At 39.3% G+C, this 24,291-nt stretch overlaps 1 protein-coding gene across 5 annotated transcripts in view; it reads left to right on the top strand.

Moving 5' to 3' along the window:
- LOC121303610 (DENN domain-containing protein 1A-like) overlaps positions 1–24,291 on the top strand; it is a 313,333-nt gene that overhangs the window by 175,095 nt on the left and 113,947 nt on the right. For all 5 annotated transcript variants that reach the window (XM_041234403.1, XM_041234405.1, XM_041234402.1 and 2 more), the window contains one exon: positions 13,000–13,101. In XM_041234403.1, the coding sequence (XP_041090337.1) occupies positions 13,000–13,101 (102 nt within the window). The remainder of the gene's footprint in view (positions 1–12,999; positions 13,102–24,291) is intronic.

Here is a 24,291-nt window from a genome sequence, read left to right as displayed (position 1 = left end):
TGAGGTGTAGGACACATGTTGGTGCCTTCTCAATGAAGTGCTATTAAAACCAGGAGCAGTCAGCTTTTAAAAAATGACGTTTTAACCCCATTCATACACACGGGAGCAGTAGGAACAAGAACTAGGCCTGGAAATCCTGCCCGCCCCATATCAAACCCTGAATAAATGCAGGCCAGTTCCCAGGTGACATGTTTGTTAAAAGGTTTCGCCTCGCATGGCAGGGAGAGACTGAGCTTCTATCAGCAGCGTTCAATAGCGGTTACAGAGGATCCCTTTTCTGTCATTTTGATGCATTCTTTAGCAATGTATGTCATTTCCTGTTACAATCATTATAATTGTTTAGATGAGTCATACACCAAAATACTACATAATCATATGTAAGAATATCCTATCCTGCAGAAGGTTTATAAGCCACAAGAATGACTCGTTAAGGGTCTGGATATCTCGTCTGTCACATACATGATTCTGTCACAGTGAGAGATTAATTTGGTGATGACCACGCAATTTATGGATTTGCTTATTAGCATGGTGAGTAGGTTACAGGTGTAAAACGATACATTTGATTAAATAAATAAGCTATATGAGATGCCTCTTCTGGCACCAAAACAAAAATAGCTTAAACTTTTTAGAATGGGAAGGGCTGTGCGCAGCTGGACTCTTGACATGTAATATAGGGATACATGTTATAATCATATTCCATTCCCATACACCACATATGCACCCACCCAATCTGTAAAGATGAATTTAGGTTATACACAAAAACAATATACATCTGGAGATACCTGTACAGTACATCCCAATAGCGACTGCCTAAGGACTAAGTGCTCTGCCTGTTCCCACAATTCCTTCAGTGTTTTCATGGTCATAGCTTGACTTTTAGACTTTTTTTTTTTTTCCAGAGGGGTTAATTAAGTATCCAGAGGCAGATTTTTCTTTATTATTATTATTATTTTTTTAATTTAAGTGAGTGCATCTTTTTATTTCTTTATTTTTTAAGTTTTTATTCGCATTTCATTTTCTGCACTATCGATTTCCAAAAGATTTGTTTTGTTCCTTGACTCCCACGTATAGCTATTAATAATCTCTTCTATTAAAGGCAATTCAGCAGCTTGTCTGTTTTAATGGGAAAAAATGTGTAAAAGCAGGACCAAGGTAAAACTGCCCATACAGGGCACCAAACAACGCGAAATGTGTTGAAAACTGTACCTCGTATCTATCGATATATTACACATAATTATCATTTTATGAGTTTTTTTAGTTCTCCGTCAGGTCAGTTCTGTCTTGGTCCAGAAACATTTTAATTTATGAAACCAAAAATATATCTCATTTAATGCTAATTCTTTTTATTATGAGACTGTAGAGGTGGAGTAACCGTGTGGTATAGATTCCAGGATTGTTTGCTTTGTTTTAGGTCTTGGGCCAGCTTTCAACCACTCCCTGTTGCAGTAGTACAATTCATTGCATTTGAAACTGTAAACACTTTAAGATAACTTTTAAGATTTTAAAGACTTCGATGAAGTCCCCCCAAATTCTCCCCCCCACCCCCCAAAAAAACAAAACAAAATTATTAATAACCATGATCAGTTAACATGATCAACCATATCCAGATAATGTAATAAATATGCTTTCATTCATATTTTATATATATATATAATATATATTTATATATTATATATATATAATATATATATATATATATATATGTCTAACTTTATTCAGAGGGACTGAAATAATCTGATGTTTAGTTTACTAAGCTTATTCGAATTAGTTTTAGTCCACATTGAAAGCAATAATATAATAAAATAATAATAATAGTAATAATAATAATATTAATAATAACGAGGTGGACTGTTAAACAGTGACATACAGGATTGGTCATTAACTCTATTTGTTTCAAAAGCAACACTGACTGCCTCCTCTGTGTGCAATAGGCATTCGCTATGCTGTGGTTGCTAAGAGATTGTAGAATGTATGCCGTGTCTCAAGTTACGGGATGCCTGCTTGTTTTGCGAACACCGTAAGGTTCATTTTTTATAGAAAAATCACCATTCAAACATCAGTGCTCTCTTATTCTGAAGATTTCATTCAAAACAAATAATGGTCTGCCTTTGTACTCACAGTCTTTGTTATCAAATCTTTATTTTGTCATTCTGGTCCTCATGCACACCTGCAGACCACTAATTTAAATGCAGATCTATAGGGTGGTCTAATAGAAACATGACGGCTTGTTTAATTGGCTCTTTGAGAAAGACCTCTTTCAGCTTCCATGGACGGTTTCGCTGTTAGTTTTTGCAGTGACAGTCTGGACAGTGCTGCTGCTATACAAAATTATGCTTCTTTGATGTGATTAAAAAGCTGATTAAAAAAAAAAAAATGCTTAAAGATAAAAAATAAAAAAAATGTATAAGGAAACAAATTAATCTTTAATGTACTGTATAAGTAAATAGTGAAGGTTCACAAGATTAGTGCCCATGTACAACTGTTAACCCCTTAAGGCAGGGACTCCAACCGTGGTCATGCAGGGCTGCTGTTCCTCCTGGGTTTTGTTCCAACTGTACCCTAAATTACTTAATTGGACCAATTAAGTGATTATTAGAAGCGTAAGTGATCCAATTAATTAATTTATTGTGCAGTTAGAACAATAATCGGGACTGACACCTTCCCTCCAGGACCAGGGTTGGAGACCCCTGCTTTAAGGTACACAAGGAATTGAGCGCTTGTTCAAACGGTTTCTTCTTAAAATACATTTGAGAGTGACTCAAGTATCACAAGGAGGAAACTGACAATCTGGATAGACCAGATCCAACCTGTCAGTACATTTTAAAACCTGTTTCTTGCACCTCATTACAGAAATAAGAAATGTTCATTTGTGGGACAAGTATGTCCCTTGTCACTTAAAGTAGTAGTAATAATAATAATAATAATAATAATAATAATAATAATAATAATAATAATAATGAGGTAAAATTATAAAACACTGTTTATGTTTATGCTGGAGTCTGTCTGATTTACTGTGCTTATAACCTTCAGAGGAACAGCTGTATTTCAGTTCTGGTAATGATCAAAAGCTGGCTCTGTGGGGAGAAACTTTCAGTATTGTGGTAAAGCACTTATGAGAATACATGCATAGAATAACATGAGAAAAAGCATGATCCACTGTAAATTGGCAGTGGGAATGAACCACACTAACCTTGTAAAAGTAGTGTTAAAGCTTGCTGCTCAGTGTGGTCAACATTAGTCTTGTTATCCCCACGCTGCAAACCATTCCACTCAGTCATTCCTGTAGCATGTTTACTAGACACTGGGTACCCCAGAGACTGTTGTCAAAAAGTGTTAAACTGTGTGACAGCTAAATCTGTGTCTGCCGCAGCTGTTTCTGATAAGAAAGCAGGGATCACCTGTGAGGAGTAGGGGCAGTGCAGGGATCACCTGTGAGGAGTAGGGGCAGTGCTGGGATCACCTGTGAGGAGTAAAGGCAGTGCTGGGATCACCTGTGAAGAGTAAAGGCAGTGCAGGGATCACCTGTGAGGAGTAAAGGCAGTGTGGGATCACCTGTGAGGAGTAAAGGCATTGTGGGATCACCTGTGAGGAGTAAAGGCATTGTGGGATCACCTGTGAGGAGTAAAGGCAGTGTGGGATCACCTGTGAGGAGTAAAGGCAGTGCTGGGATCACCTGTGAGGGGTAAAGGCAGTGCTGGGATCACCTGTGAGGAGTAAAGGCAGTGCTGGGATCACCTGTGTGGAGTAAAGGAAGTGTGGGATCACCTGTGAGGAGTAAAGGCAGTGCTGGGATCACCTGTGAGGAGTAAAGGTAGTGCGGGAATCACCTGTGAGGAGTAAAGGCAGTGCAGGGATCACCTGTGAGGAGTAAAGGCAGTGCTGGGATCACCTGTGAGGAGTAGGGGCAATGCGGGGATCACCTGTGAGGAGTAAAGGCAGTGCGGGGATCACCTGTGAGGAGTAAAGGAAGCGAGGCTCCGAGGTGTAAGGCTGCTGGAAGATACATGGAAGGGGGAGTTGCAGGCCACATGCTGAGCTGGGATCAAAGGGTTGAAAGGGCAAAGGGCATGTCTCTCCTAACCATGTCTGTCTGTTGAATAGCTATTTCAGATTGTAAATCTAAAAGGGATTTCATTAAGTTCTTTTTGCTGCTGCTGGGGCATGAAATCATAAACTTTTATACCGGCTGGTTTTCCTGTTCCTGGCATCCAAAGTGACACATTGCTGTATTCAGAGAAAAGGAAAAAAATGGAGCAAAGCAAACACAGTGTCCACACAGACACCAGTCACCAGTAAATATGCTTTGTTTGAAAGCTTCTTGGAGCCTGTGTTGTCAAGTAATTGATTTTGGAGTCTCTTTTAGCATTTAGCATTTTCATGTGCACTTTAAAGACATACAGTAGGGTAATGCACTAGTCCAAAAAATTAAAGGAGCAACATTTTCAGTTTTCAAAAACACAATTAACAAGTATCAAGTTTGAGTATTCCAAGGGAGCACTCTTTATATACTGAAATTAACTGATAAATGATTGCATAACATCAGTGATAGCTGAACAAGCCAGTCCTGGAAATCGAATGCCCGTTCTTCATAAAGTTTGTAAGGATCCCTGTGAATATGTTAGTGTTGAGTGTGGGCTGCTCTGCACTGATGCAATCCTCACATCGATTGGTCATGCTTGTGATCAGGCAGCCGATGACGTACTGGAGGTCCGGTCCCATTTCGCCGTGCTAAATGCGTCCTGAACCAACAACAGCAGTGTTACCACCTGAGCAGGCACTGGACTAATGATCGAATCTGAGGTCTGAATAGGGCTACCAGTTCAAAATGAAATCAGCAGCTGTCACAATGTATTGGAGGACACATACAAGTCTACCTGGGGAATTATTTATGCCATTATGTTTTCTACTTTCATTTTTTGTAGTAGTGTATATTAGTGTAGCAAATGGCTCTGTTTCAAAGTTATGAAGGACACCTACTCTAGCGGCAGACTGATATGAAATATTTTTTTTCGTGATTGATTCTGATTTCTTGTTACACAAATACACCAAGTCACATGACCCAGGGGAGGTACAGGATTGGATACAAAAATAGTCAAAGGATTTGAGCCAAGCATATTTACTCACCTGTTTTGCTTAAAATACAAGCTGTATTACATATTAAGTTCTGTGTAATGATTTCAAAATATCACAATCCTTGGTTTCAAGTAAGTGTCACGCAAGTTGGTGCGAAAGCATTTCATATTCTAACACTGTATTCATTGTGGGTGAAAAATCACAGGTATCACCTAAAACAACATGGCTTAAGTGAAGTAAAACCATGAAATAATTGTGCTGTGCTCCATATACCTTTAATAAATGAAACTTTCATAAACTAACCCAATCCTGTGCTCCCCTGTACTAGGCGAGACATGCAGGGGTCCGGGTAGCCTGTTTAATATATGCTGCTGACACCTGTCATGTGACGTAGGCCTGAATATGTATGTCATTAACATACCTTATTATTTTAAAGTTAACTTGCTGCATTACAAACATTTAATACGCTTGAATCGCAATGTTTTCAGAACTTTGCTCCGATATCCTGCATCTAAAAGGCTTGTGCCCGTCATTTACTGCGGTTTGAGGTGTAGTGACTGCTTTCCCTGATCTTGTGCCTGTCATTTACTGCAGTTTGAGGTGTACTGACTGCTTTCCCTGATCTTGTGCCTGTCATTTACTGCAGTTTGAGGTGTACTGACTGCTTTCCCTGATCTTGTGCCTGTCATTTACTGCGGTTTGAGGTGTAGTGACTGCTTTCCCTGATCTTGTGCCTGTCATTTACTGCAGTTTGAGGTGTAGTGACTGCTTTCCCTGATCTTGTGCCCGTCATTTACTGCGGTTTGAGGTGTAGTGACTGCTTTCCCTGATCTTGTGCCTGTCATTTACTGCAGTTTGAGGTGTAGTGACTGCTTTCCCTGATCTTGTGCCCGTCATTTACTGCAGTTTGAGGTGTACTGACTGCTTTCCCTGATCTTGTGCCTGTCATTTACTGCAGTTTGAGGTGTACTGACTGCTTTCCCTGATCTTGTGCCTGTCATTTACTGCGGTTTGAGGTGTACTGACTGCTTTCCCTGATCTTGTGCCTGTCATTTACTGCAGTTTGAGGTGCAGTGACTGCTTTCCCTGATCTTGTGCCTGTCATTTACTGCGGTTTGAGGTGTAGTGACTGCTTTCCCTGATCTTGTGCCTGTCATTTACTGCAGTTTGAGGTGCAGTGACTGCTTTCCCTGATCTTGTGCCCATCATTTACTGCAGTTTGAGGTGTACTGACTGCTTTCCCTGATCTTGTGCCTGTCATTTACTGCAGTTTGAGGTGTAGTGACTGCTTTCCCTGATCTTGTGCCTGTCATTTACTGCAGTTTGAGGTGTAGTGACTGCTTTCCCTGATCTTGTGCCTGTCATTTACTGCAGTTTGAGGTGTAGTGACTGCTTTCCCTGATCTTGTGCCCGTCATTTACTGCAGTTTGAGGTGTAGTGACTGCTTTCCCTGATCTTGTGCCTGTCATTTACTGCAGTTTGAGGTGTAGTGACTGCTTTCCCTGATCTTGTGCCTGTCATTTACTGCAGTTTGAGGTGTACTGACTGCTTTCCCTGATCTTGTGCCTGTCATTTACTGCAGTTTGAGGTGTAGTGACTGCTTTCCCTGATCTTGTGCCCGTCATTTACTGCAGTTTGAGGTGTAGTGACTGCTTTCCCTGATCTTGTGCCCATCATTTACTGCGGTTTGAGGTGTACTGACTGCTTTCCCTGATCTTGTGCCCATCATTTACTGCAGTTTGAGGTGTACTGACTGCTTTCCCTGATCTTGTGCCCGTCATTTACTGCAGTTTGAGGTGTACTGACTGCTTTCCCTGATCTTGTGCCTGTCATTTACTGCGGTTTGAGGTGTAGTGACTGCTTTCCCTGATCTTGTGCCTGTCATTTACTGCAGTTTGAGGTGTACTGACTGCTTTCCCTGATCTTGTGCCTGTCATTTACTGCAGTTTGAGGTGTACTGACTGCTTTCCCTGATCTTGTGCCTGTCATTTACTGCGGTTTGAGGTGTAGTGACTGCTTTCCCTGATCTTGTGCCCGTCATTTACTGCGGTTTGAGGTGTACTGACTGCTTTCCCTGATCTTGTGCCTGTCATTTACTGCGGTTTGAGGTGTAGTGACTGCTTTCCCTGATCTTGTGCCTGTCATTTACTGCGGTTTGAGGTGTAGTGACTGCTTTCCCTGATCTTGTGCCTGTCATTTACTGCAGTTTGAGGTGTACTGACTGCTTTCCCTGATCTTGTGCCTGTCATTTACTGCAGTTTGAGGTGTACTGACTGCTTTCCCTGATCTTGTGCCCATCATTTACTGCAGTTTGAGGTGCAGTGACTGCTTTCCCTGATCTTGTGCCTGTCATTTACTGCAGTTTGAGGTGTAGTGACTGCTTTCCCTGATCTTGTGCCTGTCATTTACTGCGGTTTGAGGTGTACTGACTGCTTTCCCTGATCTTGTGCCCGTCATTTACTGCGGTTTGAGGTGTAATGACTGCTTTCCCCCATCAAAGGGGAAGTGGGTCTCGGCAGGACTGAATTTCTGATTAAGACAGTAAAAAAGGGAATATATTGCAAGAGGCTGTTTCGTGAGTGCAGAAACCCATGCCCCAGGCTGTATTTCCTTCCAGTGCCTTTTATAGTTAATACAGCCACAAGGATGCTTGGGAATTTAATCAAATGAAAAACAGAGTCTACTTGAGTCACTGATCAAGGTACTTTCTTTATTACAATTTGAATGTTTAAAACTAGCAGTATAAATTACATTTTTTATAATGGACAAATTATTTATTTTATCCGCAATTCAAACAAATTAAGAACTAGACAAATATGAAACCCACTAGAAGTCACTATTCAAGTGTGTGTATTTTAAAAGGGCTGGTAACCAATATACTTCATGTTTCTTTTCAGTATTCCTCTGACGGATGTCTTAATCAAGTTTTAAAAACGCCTGACAACCTACATCATCTTTTACAGGCAATACTTTTCCTAGGAAAAGTGATAACGTGTTGGGGTGCCTTAGCAATGTGGGACAACTCATTAATATCAAACTGTATTTGAAGAAGGAATCGTTATCTATTCAGTGATACAGAGATACATTTCTGCGTAATAGGGCACCCTTACATAAGGCAATGTGGACATGGCTCCCGTGTGCCCCAAAATGCTATTCCACTAGCACTTTTATTGTCTTAATTCAAGTATTCAGGCATGTATTCATAGTGTCTGTGAATGATCAGAGTCAAGGGTTAGCTTCGGTTCTGATGACGAAGATGTGCAGTTTGGTGGTTTCGTATCAGGTGATACAGACTCCACAGTCTGATTGGACTACGCTTTCCATTATGCTACAATCCATATTTTGGATTTCATTTTTTTTTTTAGACACTGCAAGAGCTTGTATCTCAGGCACCAGTTGTTTTGATTTAACATTTTAATGCTATAGTGCTACTTTGGATGTTAATTTATTATTTTGTGTTGTGTTTTCACACTGGACACTGCAGTTTCTTTCTTACAGAGATTACATAAAGCCCCTTATTTCAGTGGACCACACATTTCACATTTATATATTTTTTAAATGTAGCTGCTTTTATTTGAGTGTTTTTCACCCACAGATGTGTGTTTTGCATGGGACGCTGCAGCTGTAAAGTTGAATGTTTGTTTTGTGAAAAGATTTGAAATGACAAAGCAGTGGACGTACTACAGCAGCTTTGAATTGTATTTCACCAGTTAATAAATATGTTAACTGCACTTCTTGATTCTTTATCGTCACTGTGTGCTGTGCTCTACCTTTGAAATTTAAGCATGCCTAATTGTAAACGTAATCTTTCTACCTATTGTTAAAAATATTCCCTCTGCAGTGATGCCTGTAATTTCTCCACTGCCTGAGTCAAAGTCCCCCGGGACACAAAGATATTTCGTGAGCAAGTAGTCTAAGTGAAGTGATCTGTCATCAAACTCCCCATACACAGCAGTACTGCTTTCCTAGAAAAAGGAGAACATTTCAGGGGACCGTTCTGCTTGCGTGATACCTTGCTCATTTGAAATATCAGCATATTTTTAGATGAGAGGACCATCTATTCAGAGATGCCAGGGTATTTAGTAAGTAAGGGGTCTGAGTGAGGAAAATGGGCAGTACAATTCCAACCCTTAGTGTAAATGATGAGGCTGTAAATCATTTGTTGTTTCCACTACTGTATATACAATGTATAAATTGTTTGTTTTAAAACAGTTTAAATCCTTGAAAAAAAAGCAGTAATCTTAACATGGTGTGGATATCTTGAAGGAGGAATTAAGGAGGCCTTATCAGCAAGACGAATAGAGTTGCTACTGCTATCCTGGAGCTGGTTGAAAAGTGCAGAGATTTGAACCATGCTGGTTTCACTTCTGTAATCCAACAGGAAAGGGGCTCGCACTGACTAAGCCATGTTTATCGAGGCTATAAACAATGTGCTGTGGAAGATAAATAGGGGTTGTGAATCTCTCCCTTTAGTGCATTCTGATCTACAGTGGCTTGCGAAAGTATTGACCCCCCCTTGGCATTTTTCCTATTTTGTTGCCTTACAACCTGGAATTAAAATTGACTTTTATTTGGATTTCATGTAATGGACATACACAAAATAGTCCAAATTGGTGAAGTGAAATGAAAAAAATAATTATTTCAAAAAATTCTAAAAAATAAATAACGGAAAAGTGGTGCGTGCATATGTATTCACCCCCTTTGCTATTAAGCCTCTAAATAAGATCTGGTGCAACCAGTTACCTTCAGAAGTCACATAATTAGTTAAATAAAGTCCACCTGTGTACAATCTAAGTGTCACATGATCTCAGTATTGGGTTATAAAAAAATATCAGAAACTTTGAACATCCCACGGAGCACCATTAAAGCCATTATTAAAAAATGGAAAGAATATGGCACCACAACAAACCTGGCAAGAGAAGGCTGCCCACCAAAACTCACGGACCAGGCAAGGAGGGCATTAATCAGAGAGGCAACAAAGAGACCAAAGATAACCCTGAAGGAGGTGCAAAGCTCCACAGCGGAGATTGGAGTATCTGTCCATAGGACCACTTTAAGCCGTACACTCCACAGAGCTGGGCTTTACGGAAGAGTGGCCAGAAAAAAGCCATTGCTTAAAGAAAAAAATAAGCAAACACGTTTGATGTTCGCCAAAATGCATGTGGGAGACTCCCCAGACATATGGAAGAAGGTACTCTGGTCAGATGAGACTAAAATTGAGCTTTTTGTCCATCAAGGAAAACGCTATGTCTGGCGCAAACCCAACACCTCTCATCACCCCGAGAACAGCATGGTGGTGGCAGCATCATGCTGTGGGGATATTTTTCATCGGCAGGGACTGGGAAACTGGTCAGAATTGAAGGAATGATGGATGGCGCTAAATACAGGGAAATTCTTGAGGGAAACCTGTTTCAGTCTTCCAGAGATTTGAGACTGGGACGGAGGTTCACCTTCCAGCAGGACAATGATCCTAAGCATACTGCTAAAGCAACACTCGAGTGGTTTAAGGGGAAACATTTAAATGTCTTGGAATGGCCTAGTCAAAGCCCAGACCTCAAACCAATTGAGAATCTGTGGTATGACTTAAAGATTGCTGTACACCAGCGGAACACATCCAACTTGAAGGAGCTGGAGCAGTTTTGCCTTGAAGAATGGGCAAAAATCCCAGTGGCTAGATGTGCCAAGCTTATAGATACATATCCCAAGAGACTTGCAGCTGTAATTGCTGCAAAAGGTGGCTCTATAAAGTATTGCCTTTGGGGGAGTGAATACTTATGCACGCTCAAGTTTTCTGTTTTTTTGTCTTATTTCTTGTTTGTTTCACAATAAAAAATATTTTGCATCTTCAAAGTGGTAGGCATGTTGTGTAAATCAAGTGATATAAACCCCCAAAAAATCCATTTTAATTCCAGGTTGTAAGGCAACAAAATAGGAAAAATGCCAAGGGGGGGGGTCAATACTTTCGCAAGCCACTGTATATAGTATATAGTGTGGATTAGCTATTGCAAGACAATAAAGACATAAAGACAGGTTGTTAGTAGTAGTAATAATAATAATAATTATAATAATAATAGTCGTCATTACTTGTAGATTCTTGCCTTTCTTTAAAAGGCTCCTGAAATGTACTTAAACCCCAGTATCACACAAGGCATCCTACATGTTCTGGTTTTGTACACATTTTTACAGGGATACAGTATATATTTTTTCATCAAAACCGGTTAAACATAAATACAGATTTCATGATCATTGCCATTGTGTAATCTCTTTCTAGTTTTATTGCATTAACATTACTTATATTCCTCTTTCAAAATATGCCATTGCATTTATTTAGATAGGCCACAGCTGAATTTCATTAAAGAGCTTTACAATACTAGTACAGTGAGGAATCCAACTGGATAGAATCAGCCACTTCTCTTTGAGTGAACCCTGGGATCAACATGGAGAGGAGGTTGATGTAATCCAGGGTCACTGGTACTGTAAAACACTCTAAAGAGTGCAGGCCAGCTGGGGCTAATCCCGGCAGAGTATTGATTAAATGAGCACCTTTGCAACATAAGCAAACACCATTCCAGAGGTACAGGTGTGCCCTGAATACTGTGTATTACTGTGTTTGGATGATAGTTGGAAATGCTCCACTTTGAAAAATCACAGTACACATAAACACTTGGGGTCACTGAACTGATATACACAGTGAGCTAAATACCATAATTTACACCATTAAAGGAAGGGGGCTTTGACAATCTAACAAGATGTTTTTGTCTTCAGAAGTTAGTAAAATTGCAGGTTTGGTCCTAGTGTAATAGAACAGGCAGCATTCAGAGCTACTACGACTATGATCGGTTGAGAACCCTGTGTGGTAAGCTTGGTCCTGTCCTCTGTCACTCTTGGCATCTCGTGTTCCTGTTTATATCTATTTATTATTGTAGTTTGTGTACCTCAGTGCTTTGCTGGCGTTACCGTGGTGCAAGCATGATGAAACTGCGTGTGTGTGTTCAGTTGCTATGGCTGGATTTCACCTGTAGAAACCCCAGGAGATGGGTTGTTGTTTTACCAGCTGCAAGCAAAACTAAGACTACACGCCAACACTCAGCTTTCAGGAGCATGTAATCAGTTTCAATCTTCAGTACAGGGGCATATAGATGTATAGTGAAGCTGAATCATCATGACCACTCAGGGGTTAGCTGGGTTTATAACTAAGTGGTTTAACACTGGAAATACCTATCAGGTTTATCAGAGTGATCACAATATCCTTTGTATATGAAATGCTAAGTTAGCATAAATATGAAAAAATAGGTTACAATGTCTATTTTTTATAGCCTGATATATAGAAGGCCACTGAATCACCTTGGGTTTTGTACATTGTCTTAAAAAGGATCTTATTTTAATATTATACATTTTTTAACTCACCCTTGTCTTTCAGTCTGTTCTGTTGATCCAATATTGAGTTATTATCACATTTCCATACAGTATCTCTGTGAGCTTGTCTGGAAAACAGCCTAGAACTGAACTGACTTCCTCATTCCATTCAGATCATGTGACAAAATGGCCTTTCAACCTGGCTGGTCCCACCCAGTCACCATCTCTATGTATGTAAAGGAGGTTGGGCCAGCAGAGTTGAAAGGTCACATTGTTATTGGGTTTGACTCGAATGAGCAAGTCTGTTCAATGCTAGGCAGATAGGGTTTGCCAGACAAGATCAAAGCAAGTTCAAAACCAGGTAAAGACAGAAATAGAGAAAACATGACAACTCTTTTAAATGATCATTTTAAATCATGGGAACTACACAACACTGATAGTAAATATCATCAAGGGGAAGGTGGAACAAATATATCCAATGACATTTGAAGCTACTTGCTTGTGAAGAGGGTTCTTGTGTCATTATTGTTGCTGTTTTCTGCTGTAACGTCTCTACTCCCTTTGTTACAGAGAGTGAAAAGCATGGCCCTGGAAGATGTGGTCATCCTAAACGTAGACACAAACACACTGGAAACACCGTTTGATGATCTTCAAAGTCTTCCTAATGATGTGGTAAGTTTGGAGTTGCTCTGAAAACAAACTACTATTTATCTGTTATTCTTTCATTTAAAGGTTTTGCGAGGAACACAAAATTGGCGTTTTTCCCATCATTTTGAGCTTTTTCTTCTTGGATGGCATAATCAAGGACAATAAGTTTCTCTTAAAATCCATTACAGCTATTGTCTTGGCTTGATTATTCATGTTTTTCCAGTATTTACCTCAATGTTGTAGACATACATATTCCTTCTCATGTAAATAATACAACACTTGACTAAATGTTTTTCATTTGGCTTTGAGAGATGTGTTCTGCTTGCTTTGTACTGTGAGTGCCACCTGCTTCTGAAGTAGTCTCTTAATTACTATATCAAAGAGACTGCAAAAGTGGACAAAGCAACCAGCAATGCACTTTGATCTAAGCGAGTTGTACGGAAAATAACAATAGGGCAAAATAAAATGTCATTTTTCCGTTTATTTGTGATCAAGTTTTGGACTATTTCTTTATTTAATGAAGGGCTGCCTGTGTTCCCGATGTTATATAAAGGCCCCTGATAGTAAAAAGAAAGACGCTGCTTTGAAGTAGATTACAGGCTTGTCTTTAAAAGCTCTGCAAAATAAATGAGAAAGGATGCTGTGTTTTACGCTGGTGCTTTGGTGTACTGTGAAAAGGTAGCATTGCTCGAATGATTGTTATATGGGTCTCTTAAATGTTCTAATAGGACGCTGTTGTATGTATTCGCTGGGTTTTTCTCCTCATTTTGAAGTATAATTGTTTCTGTGATGAAGTGTCCGCAGCCCTCCTCATTCTACTTGCTCAATGAAAACTGAGTTTGTGGAACAAGATCACATAGGCCTTTTCAGCATTTATATAGATTACAAAAAAAACTTTTTTAGCTACTGGGTTAAAGGGATTTATTTTACTTGAGGGTAACATATAGGATCCTATATAAGAACAATTGTCACGATATAGGGCAGTTGAAATGTGAAGTAATTTTCTTGCTTATTTTATACTATTAAAAAAATAACTTTTACGGCTGATCAGAGACCGTTCGGCTTATCAGTGCTGGTCTGCTTCCTAGTAGCTGATTGATCTCAAAACTTGGGTCTTTAAGGGTCCCAGTGATTCAGCATCAACAGCATGGCTAGGTAACGCATTCCATGCCCTCACCCCTCTGTGTCATGAAGTGTCTCCTACCCTTGGTCATAAATCTGTCTTCACTTATTTTTTTATTATGTCCTTTGGTCCTGCTTTCCGTGATGTGCTTAGTTGAATTTTTGTGAACACCGTTAACCCTAAAGTATTCAATGAAGCCCATTCTTCTTTGTTCAGTTCTCTCAACCCGTCTTCATGGCTTGCTCTGGTAAACACAGAGATTAGTTTGGTTGCTATTTGCTGGACTCTCTTTAAGATCACAATACCCTTTTGGAAACTCAAAATGAACATAATATTTAACAGTGTTTAATTCCTTTCAGAAATTGTGCGATTACTCATACTTGTCCTGTTTACTGATTCAAGCTGTGAATGTTTCAATTGTGATTTCTAAATAAATTAATAGTAGAATAAGCCAAAATATAGGTGAGCATTGGTGTGTGCCTAACCCCCCTTTAGCTTTATAATGTGTATATGATGAAGAATTCACCACGTATCAGTACACGAAAAAAAACAAACAACATCTGAAATACTTTGCAAAGACTATGCTGCTTTTAAAAATAAATAAATAAATGCAAGCTGTACTCAACTACATATTTAAAATAGTTTCTGGTTGTTTGAATAAAGAACAGTTCTGGCTGTTTGAAATACAGTATATAAGAGGATTTTGACTATTTACTGTATCATTGTGTTATTGATTGTCCCTGGCTATTGCATACAGCAGGTTCATAAGCATGACAATATATGACGATCTGGTTGCCTCAGCTTCATGATAGATCGCGATACACTTGCCTGTCCGTCCACATCATATAGTACTTATATTGGTTTATTATTAGCTTCAGAGAGACTCATTGGACCGTTACATAATATACACATCCATTACGAAAATGCTACCAGAAGCCCATGGTGGGCATACTGTTCAAGGTAAAACTACAGTAATTGAAGTAGACAAACGTTTTGGCTAGTAACAGACTAATCACAATGATGAGTACTGTTCATATGCTGAAGTATTCTAAAGTCGTGGATAGGCATGGTATTGGGATTGGCTGAGCTAATAAAGGCTGTATCTTGGAAACAGTTGCCTAATGTAGCTCTGTGGTGCAGCCTTTCACATGACACATTTTATATTCCAAGCACCCTCATAGCTCCACTCCTACACATTGTTAAAGCTCTGGACTTGTGTAGTTTAAACAGTTCAAGGCATGTTGTTTCACTCAGCAGGCATTTTACTGGTAGCATGGAACCACTCAATGATCAGGGCGTGGAGTTTTGGTTTTCCTTTGTCAACAGTCAGGTGTTGTATTTGTTTTACTGGACTTCATTGAAACGAGCATCGCTGGATCACTGTAGAACATCAGAAGCAACTGTAGCAGTAAAACAAAATACTTCATGCTTAGGAATGTAATAAAGCTTTAGGAGACTTCCTTCCTTTCATTTTCTACTTTTAGTTTATTTTTATAACAGTAGTAATTGTGGATTTATTAGTTTTAATTTCTTGCTTCATTTTTCCACTTTAAAGTTTAAGAGGCAACGTGCAGTTTCAGGGGATGTCTGTTCCACTTTGTTGGGCTTGTTGCATGGGAACGGCAGTTAACAGATTAAGTGTTGTGCTTTTCAATAATACGGTTGAGAGGTTTATACAATCTGCTGTCCAAACACAGATGCTGCGTGTGCTGCTGTGTCTTTCTCTCAACTCTCTTTAACAGTCTTTGTATTTATTGACCATGTCCAAGGTGACGGGGCTATAGTGATGGTGGCTGTCTGTATGTCTTACTCTTTTATATAGCTTGAGAACCGCTCCTCCAATTGTGAAGAAACTTCCTTCTGAGGAGTACCAGAACCTAGGTAATGGTGTTCTTATGAATTCATGTATACATCTATCTCAATAGATACAACTCTCTCAATAGATACAACTCTCTCAATAGATACAACTCTCACAATAGATATTTCAGGGTAACTTTTTTACAATGAGGACTTGCTTCATGACTAGCACTGTATTTAGTCCTATTTCTTCAGCTGTATACTTGTAGAACTCAGATGGTTCTTAATGTAAATTTATCACTATCCATGGGGTATATTTTTTAATATATACACTGGCAGATTGAATGCAGGTGCTCTTTCATGTTGTATGATTCCAGCAGTTGTTTTACCTGTAGCAGTGATGTATACACTATCTTATTAACATTACTACATACAATCAAAACACAAGAAAAGGGTTTAAAATGCACTGTTGTGGCCCACATAACACATTGTCTCAGGTAAACAGACAGATTAACAGATAACATCTTCCTGGCAGACTTTAGCATCTGCTGACAAGTTTAAAAGGGTTCAGACAGACTCTGTTCTAGCTCTTTGCTGAGCTACACCCTGTCCCAAGGAATCTGACTGCAGCAGGAAATTTTCCATACACACAAAAAGCTTATTTCTCCTTTGCCAAGATAATCCATCCACCTGACAGGTGTGGCATATCAAGAAGCTGATTTAACAGCATGATCAATACACAGGTGCACCTTGTGCTGGGGACAATAAAAGGCCACTCTAAAATGTGCAGTTTTGTCACACAACACAATGCCACAGATGTCTCAAGTTTTGAGGGAGCATGCAATTGGCATGCTGACTGCAAGAATGTCCACCAGAGCTATTGCCAGAGAATTGAATGTTCATTTCTCTACCATAAGCTGCCTTCAACGTCGTTTTAGAGAATTTGGCAGTACATCCAACCGGCCTCACAACCGCAGACCATGTGTAACCACGCCAGCCCAGGACCTCCACATCCGGCTTCTTCACTGCGGGATCATCTGAGTCCAGCCACTCGGACAGCTGATGAAACCGTGGGTTTGCAGAACCGAAGAATTTCTGCACAAACTGTCAGAAACCGTCTCAGGGAAGCTCATCTGCGTGCTCGTCAACCTCACCAGGGTCTTGACCTGACTGCAGTTCAGCGTCGTAACCTACTTCAGTGGGCAAATGCTCACCTTCAGTGGCCACTGTCATGCTGGAGAAGTGTGCTCTTCACGAATGAATCCCTGTTTCAACTGTACCGGGCAGATGAGATACCGTGACGAGATCCTGAGGCCCATTGTCTTGCCATTCATCCACTGCCATCACCTCATGTTTCAGCATGATAATGCACGGCCCCATGTTGCAAGGATCTGTACACAATGCCTGGAAGCTGAAAATGTCCCAGTTCTTCCATGGCCTGCATACTCACCAGACATGTCACCCATTGAGCATGTTTGGGATGTTCTGGATCGACGTGTACGACAGCGTGTTACAGTTCCCGCCAATATCCAGCAACTTCGCACAGCCATTGAGGAGGGGTGGGACATTCCACAGGCCACAATCAACAGCCTGATCAACTCTATGCAATGGAGATGTGTCACGCTGCATCAGACACATGGTGGTCACACCAGATACTGACTGGTTTTCTGATCCACACCCCTACCTTTTTTTTTTTTTTTTTTTTTTTTTTTTCTTTTTTTAAGGTATCTGTGACCAACAGATGCATATCTGTATTCCCAGTCATGTGTCATCCATAGATTAGGGCCTAATGAATTTATTTCAATTGACTGATTTTCTTATATGAACTGTAACTCAGTAAAATCCTTGAAATTGTTGCATGTTGCGTTTATATTTTTGTTGTGTGTGTGTGTATATATATATATATATATATATATATATATATATATATATATATATATATATATATATATATATATATGGCTTCTACCTGTGGGATAATGACCACTCTACTCAGATCCTAGCGTCCCGGATATAGAGGGCTTCTACCTGTGGGATAATGACCACTCTACTCAGATCCTAGTCCCAGATATAGACTTCTACCTGGGGATAATGACCGGTCTACTCAGATCCTAGTCCCAGATATAGAGAGCTTCTACCTGTGGGATAATGACCGCTCTACTCAGATCCTAGTCCCAGATATAGAGGGCTTCTACCTGTGGGATAATGACCGCTCTACTCAGATCCTAGTCCCAGATATAGAGGGCTTCTACCTGCGGGATAATGACCGCTCTACTCAGATCCTAGAGTCCCGGATATAGGGGGCTTCTACCTGTGGGATAATGACCGCTCTACTCAGATCCTAGAGTCCCAGATATAGAGGGCTTCTACCTGTGGGATAATGACCGCTCTACTCAGATCCTAGTCCCAGATATAGAGGGCTTCTACCTGTGGGATAATGACCGCTCTACTCAGATCCTAATCCCAGATATAGAGGGCTTCTACCTGTGGGATAATGACCGCTCTACTCAGATCCTAGTCCCAGATATAGGGGGCTTCTACCTGTGGGATAATGACCGCTCTACTCAGATCCTAGTCCCAGATATAGAGGGCTTCTACCTGTGGGATAATGACCGCTCTACTCAGATCCTAGTCCCAGATATAGAGGGCTTCTACCTGTGGGATAATGACCGCTCTACTCAGATCCTAGAGTCCTGGATATAGGGGGCTTCTACCTGTGGGATAATGACCGCTCTACTCAGATCCTAGAGTCCCAGATATAGAGGGCTTCTACCTGTGGGATAATGACCGCTCTACTCAGATCCTAGTCCCAGATATAGAGGGCTTCTACCTGTGTGTTAATGACCGCTCTACTCAGATCCTAGAGTATTTATAATTATTAGAATTTTTTTTAAAGATTTTGACATGAACAGATCTTGCGCAGAAAATAATTTAGTTACCATAATTTCTCTTTAGCTGCAAATACGGTAAAGTGCGTGAAGTCCCCCACTCTTTTAATTAACTGCCTATTTACAGTAAATACTGCCATATATATATATATATATATATATATATATATATATATATATATATATATATATATATATATATATATATATATATATATGCTGCCCTACTATTGTGGGCTGTCATAATAATTTCACATACAGCAATCTACCCATTTAAAAAAATACAAGAGGAATTTTATTTCAATCCCATTGCTGAAGCAGGGCTCCAGCGTACAGCAAGCTTGGAGTTTGTCAGTATTTAAACTCTTTTTGTCCAAATTCATTCAAAACCGTAGCAGCATTTTGCCTAGTGCAAAGAAATAAAACAAATTAGCTTACTAATACACAACACAAACAAGCCATATTTCCCCCAAACTGAATAAAGAGCTAAAGATGCTTAATGATGGCATCTTTCCACACCCATTCCAGCTGGCAGCTGCAAAATCTACACATCATTATTTTGTCAGCGTCAGCTGCATACATCCCCTCATCCTCAAATTCTTTGCAGCGTGGTTTAATTTTGTTATGTGCGGTTTAGGCATTTTAGAAACAAATGTCTCTTCAAATTTCCAAATGACTTGCTCCAAATTATAGATCTGCTCACGTGCTAGTCACAGCATCCGTTTCCCTTCAGAGGGAACGGCTGGGCATTGCAACTACAATCTGTATTCATTTCAAGTATTTTTTTTGTATAAGCCTCAATTTAAAAAATCATTCTATATTTGCTTTGTAATGATTTTCATATTATATGTTGCATTTTGTTTTATTTCATGTTATTTCGTATTTGATTACAATAGTGTCCGTTAATAGAATGCGTTTTCAGTCAGTCACATGTAGCAGTAATTAACGTTGCCGTGTTCTGAATGCTGTATTGCGCTACTTTACTGTAAAAGGGTTGAAGAATGTCAGTACTTTTTGTCTTCATAAAGTCATATTAAATGGGATTGAATTGAGTGATATTAACCAGCATTTAACAATAATAAAAGATACATTATTGGAATCTTGTCCCAATTCTGTCTGGAACATTTCAGTGTGATGTAAGCAGGTTTGACTGCAGTTCTTTACTTTCATTATCTTGTAAGAATTGAAATGCTTTAGCTGGGCTGTGCTTTTCACAAGTGAAAATGTTACATATGTTACATTTTAAAACAGTAACAGTCTGCATTTTGTTGGTGCAAACGTTTGGGATCCGCTAGTCATGACAAGCTGCTCCTCAGTTGAGTGCGATTCAGGAAGCCAGGCAGAAGATCTCATCCAGATAAGATAATGAGTTAAAGCTGCTATAGAGTATCCCTGCATTGTGAGCACCATATGGGACAAATAAAGGAGGGTTTGTGGCCGTTTTAAATGTTTACACTGAGGTCTCTTGGTGTTAAGTTGCCTGAGGAAACCTAGCCTTGGTCCCTGAAGAATTCTCAGTCTCTCGTTTCCTACAATAACTTTTAAACCAGCTTCATTTCCGTGTTTCAGGCTGTGCCCTTTGGCTTCTCATGCAGCCCTCTAACTCTTCACAGCCATAGGGATTTGGGCACGCTGGATTTTGTTTTGTGTGTATTAACTGTTAACAACAAGCTTAGTAACAAGTTGACAAATTATTTTGTGTTAATGTATAGGAACATATTTATAATAAACTAATAAAAAGAAGGCTAGTGAAAACTATTTGGCAATCATCAGATCACTTCACACTCCATGTAAACTCCCACCATAAATCATTTTTGCCAAATTTCTCATGCTTCTGCAGCTACATTTCAGGTGTAGATTATAGATGGCATATTCTAGCTCTGTTCCAGGAAACAGAAATTAAGTCAAATACACTGTAAGTGTACACAAGTTTATTATCAAATGATAATGGAGTTAATTAGCATAGTTATTATCATTGAATCCCTGTTGCTTATTTACATATTTTTAAAAAGTGTTTAAAATCAAATCCTGTACCCTTTACAATCTTCAGTTCCATTTTAATTCAGTTTGTTTAATCTGAGGGCAAAAAGAATACTGTACTCTTTCTTGAAGAGCAGTTTTCTGTAGTATATCAAGTATTTTAACTGTGGCCTCAACAAAGCTTTCACAATCACATCTAACCTCAAGGTAGAGCTGGTACGCCACATTGTAACCATTAGCATGCCCCACTGCAACATTCTTCTGCTAATATATATAAGAAATACACCAGTGAAAAATACCAATGTGGTGTTTCATAAACATCCCAACTGCTTTTCTTGTGTTATACCATTTGTCAAGAAATCATCCATACGCAATCTTAATATAGGAGTTACATTATTAGACAAATAGTTCTACTTTATTTATCATCTGCCATCATTTTCAAAATGTAAACTGAACCCTGTGTGTAACGCTCGTGCCTTTGGGTATGTCTCTTGTATAATGAACACCTTTCGTATAACTGTTCTTTCGGTTTATTTTAGTATTGTTACATGCTGTATAAAATCAAATCATCAAACAATACATAAAGATATCGTGATATCGCGTCAAAACATTTGTCGTCTTTTGTAACCGCAGGTTTCATATTTTCATAATGGGCCCATAACCTTTTCAAACTGTCATAAAAACAAAATTCAAAACGGGGCATTGCACCTGCAACGCAGTTTAGTGCAGGGTACATTTTGCATACTGTGCGCATTCTCTGCTGAATAGTTGTTTCATTTATTTATATTGACAAAATTGGCTGTGGTTAATGTTCAATATCTGTAGAATTAATTAGGACCCAAGACATAAGAAATAATCTAAGAAATAAAGTTCAGTGGGTCGTTCAACCAGCAAGGGTTGTTCTGTGGCCCTAGGCAGAGCCACGGGCAGCTCAAGGTGTAGCTGGCCTTTAACTAGCTGGGAAGATCTTTTTAGGGAGATCAAGAGTAACATTGCAGCTCAAAAGAGATATTGTAGTCAGGGTTTTAGGCTTTTACAATTAAACACAGATAAAACACCCCAAAAACCCCAAAACGAATGTCTCTCCTATGAACACTGATAAAACACCAGAGAGTTCTAGTGCTTTTGTGTTCCAGCATGTTTATGGTGCCGCTTCCTGTATTTGTTACAGTAGAGGTACGGTCATTCTCAGCTGTGCAGTCGTTTGCAGGACGCCTCAACACACCAAAACTCCAGTACAGCTGACCAGTTCTTTCTGGGCAGTACCAGAAAGAACTGGTCAATTCACTTTCTGGGCAAACAAATAAAATAAAAAAAAAAAAAAAAGAATTTTGGCCAACTGCAAAGAGCCTTATTAAAAATAAACACTTCACAGCTCTAATTATGTTTAAAGTGTGATATACATCCAAACTGTACAGCACTTTATATTTTGATTCATCAGATATCATGCCGGTTACTATATTTACAACGGCCAAGGTGTTTTTTTTTTTTTTTTTTTCACTGAATCTCTTCTACAAACTGGTTGCTATAGAAACCATCCAGTTAAGCAGGCATGCTGTGCTGATGTGAAAAACAGGCTCAGAGGTGAGTGTGCTGCTATGAAACAAACAGTGGGGCTACAGTGGGATGTTACTTCCCTGGCGTCAGTTTTTACACATTTGGATTCTTTTGCCAACCTTTGTATTACATTTGGGTGGATGATGGTTTATTCCTTTAATTAAAGTCGAGATTAACTTGGATTATATTTTAGTTTGTTTTGACACATTTTGGAACCGTGAGATTATTATTATTTATTTAGTCTCTGTTGGTTTTAAAGTACTGTGTGCCATAAATATTCAAGTGGGATTGTTAACAATGTGCCAGTACTGCATTCCCATGGGATAAACATATTACCCTTCCACACTGACCAGTCCCTTTGGCGTTTGTATAGTTTTAATATCCATAGTGTTATACAGTGTGCAGTACAGTTCACTGTCTCGGCTAACCAGTTAGTTCTGGAACATGTTCAGAGGAGAGCTTGTTTTCAGATTGCTGATTGCAGTCTATGCCAAACTGAAAATGCCTAGTCTTTGTTTTATGTTTTGAACCTCATTGAAGATAAGTAAGAAGCGCCTGGAACAGACAGCTGTTCGTGTCTGTCCATCCACCCTTCTGTCTGTCTGTGCTTAGTGATGCAGCATATTTTAGACAAGAGTGACTGAATGCAAGAATAGATGACCACAATTAGATCTAGTAAAAAATTATTCATTCTGTAGAGTTGAATACGAAAAAGTTGTTTAAAAGTTATTCAGCACTTTTGTTCTATTAAATTAATATCTATTTCATTTGTCTTCGATATTGGCCAGTTTTTGTTTTTTTTTAAGAATTAGGTTAGTCACTTACAGTGATGTTAGTTTAATTTAAATTGCTTGGTAGATTTAAAGTATGTAATTGAACGATATGTATCTAAATATTAAATGAGTCTGTTTTTGTATTATGCATGCAAGTAATTTTCTGTTGGGAAATTGTGGAGACTTTAAGAATGTGTTGGTCATTAACAAAATGTACCTTATGTTGTTATATACAGGGGGAAACAAATTGTGTTACATGTTTTAGACAAATGCAATACTGAGTTAAGAAGGCAAAGCCCTGGAGCCTGGTGAACTCAAGTGGACCCCTGCAGGGCTGGCCTTTGTCCTCCAGAGGCAGGTAGCTCACCAATATCCGCTCTCAAGTTACTGGGTCGAAGAGGCAATTTGGAATTGGACAGAAAATCCGGGGGAAAATAACTGGGCATTCTACATTAAAAAGATAAAACTTATTTTCTTACTTGCAGCCTCTAAATATAAAAGTTGTTATTTCTCCCAAATTTGTCTGCCAAAAATGGGTAAAAAGTTGTATTTTTTCCTGTTGGCACCACTCTTGGTAGTACAAGTAACACCCTTGGCGTGTGCAATCAGCTTCTGTAAGCTTGCGGTCTCTCCTGCTGAGTTTAGATACTAAAAAATGTTAAGATGAATTCACAAACTTTACATAGTAAGGGCTTGTATCCCCAGTGCAGTGTGGAGCAGCCAGCTGTGTCTGGAAACCCAACAGGAAAATGCTGAAAATGCTGTTTTCTCTAGCTTGGTTGGCCTTGAAAATGATGTAGAATTTGTTTAACTTTTGAAAGATGATTATATAAATGCTGTCTTATTTCCAAGTCGTGAGTTTGTTCTGCTGTTATGAAAGCTGCTGAGTAATGTTACGTTAACACACTGCTTTTTAGTTCTCCCTATACTTAACGAAAAACAGACAAAATGGAAAAATGTGACATTTCTAAATCTAAGCGGTTTTTATTTTATCCAATGAGGTGTTCACTTGTGACAGCAATGCACTAGCAAAAACCACAGGGCAGTGACGTCAGCTCCCTAGCAACAAGCCTGGTGAAATAATGGACTTGATAAT

Source organism: Polyodon spathula, chromosome 34 (assembly GCF_017654505.1).
Source record: "Polyodon spathula isolate WHYD16114869_AA chromosome 34, ASM1765450v1, whole genome shotgun sequence".
NCBI lineage: Eukaryota > Metazoa > Chordata > Actinopteri > Acipenseriformes > Polyodontidae > Polyodon > Polyodon spathula.
This window is presented reverse-complemented; position numbering and strand designations above follow the sequence as displayed.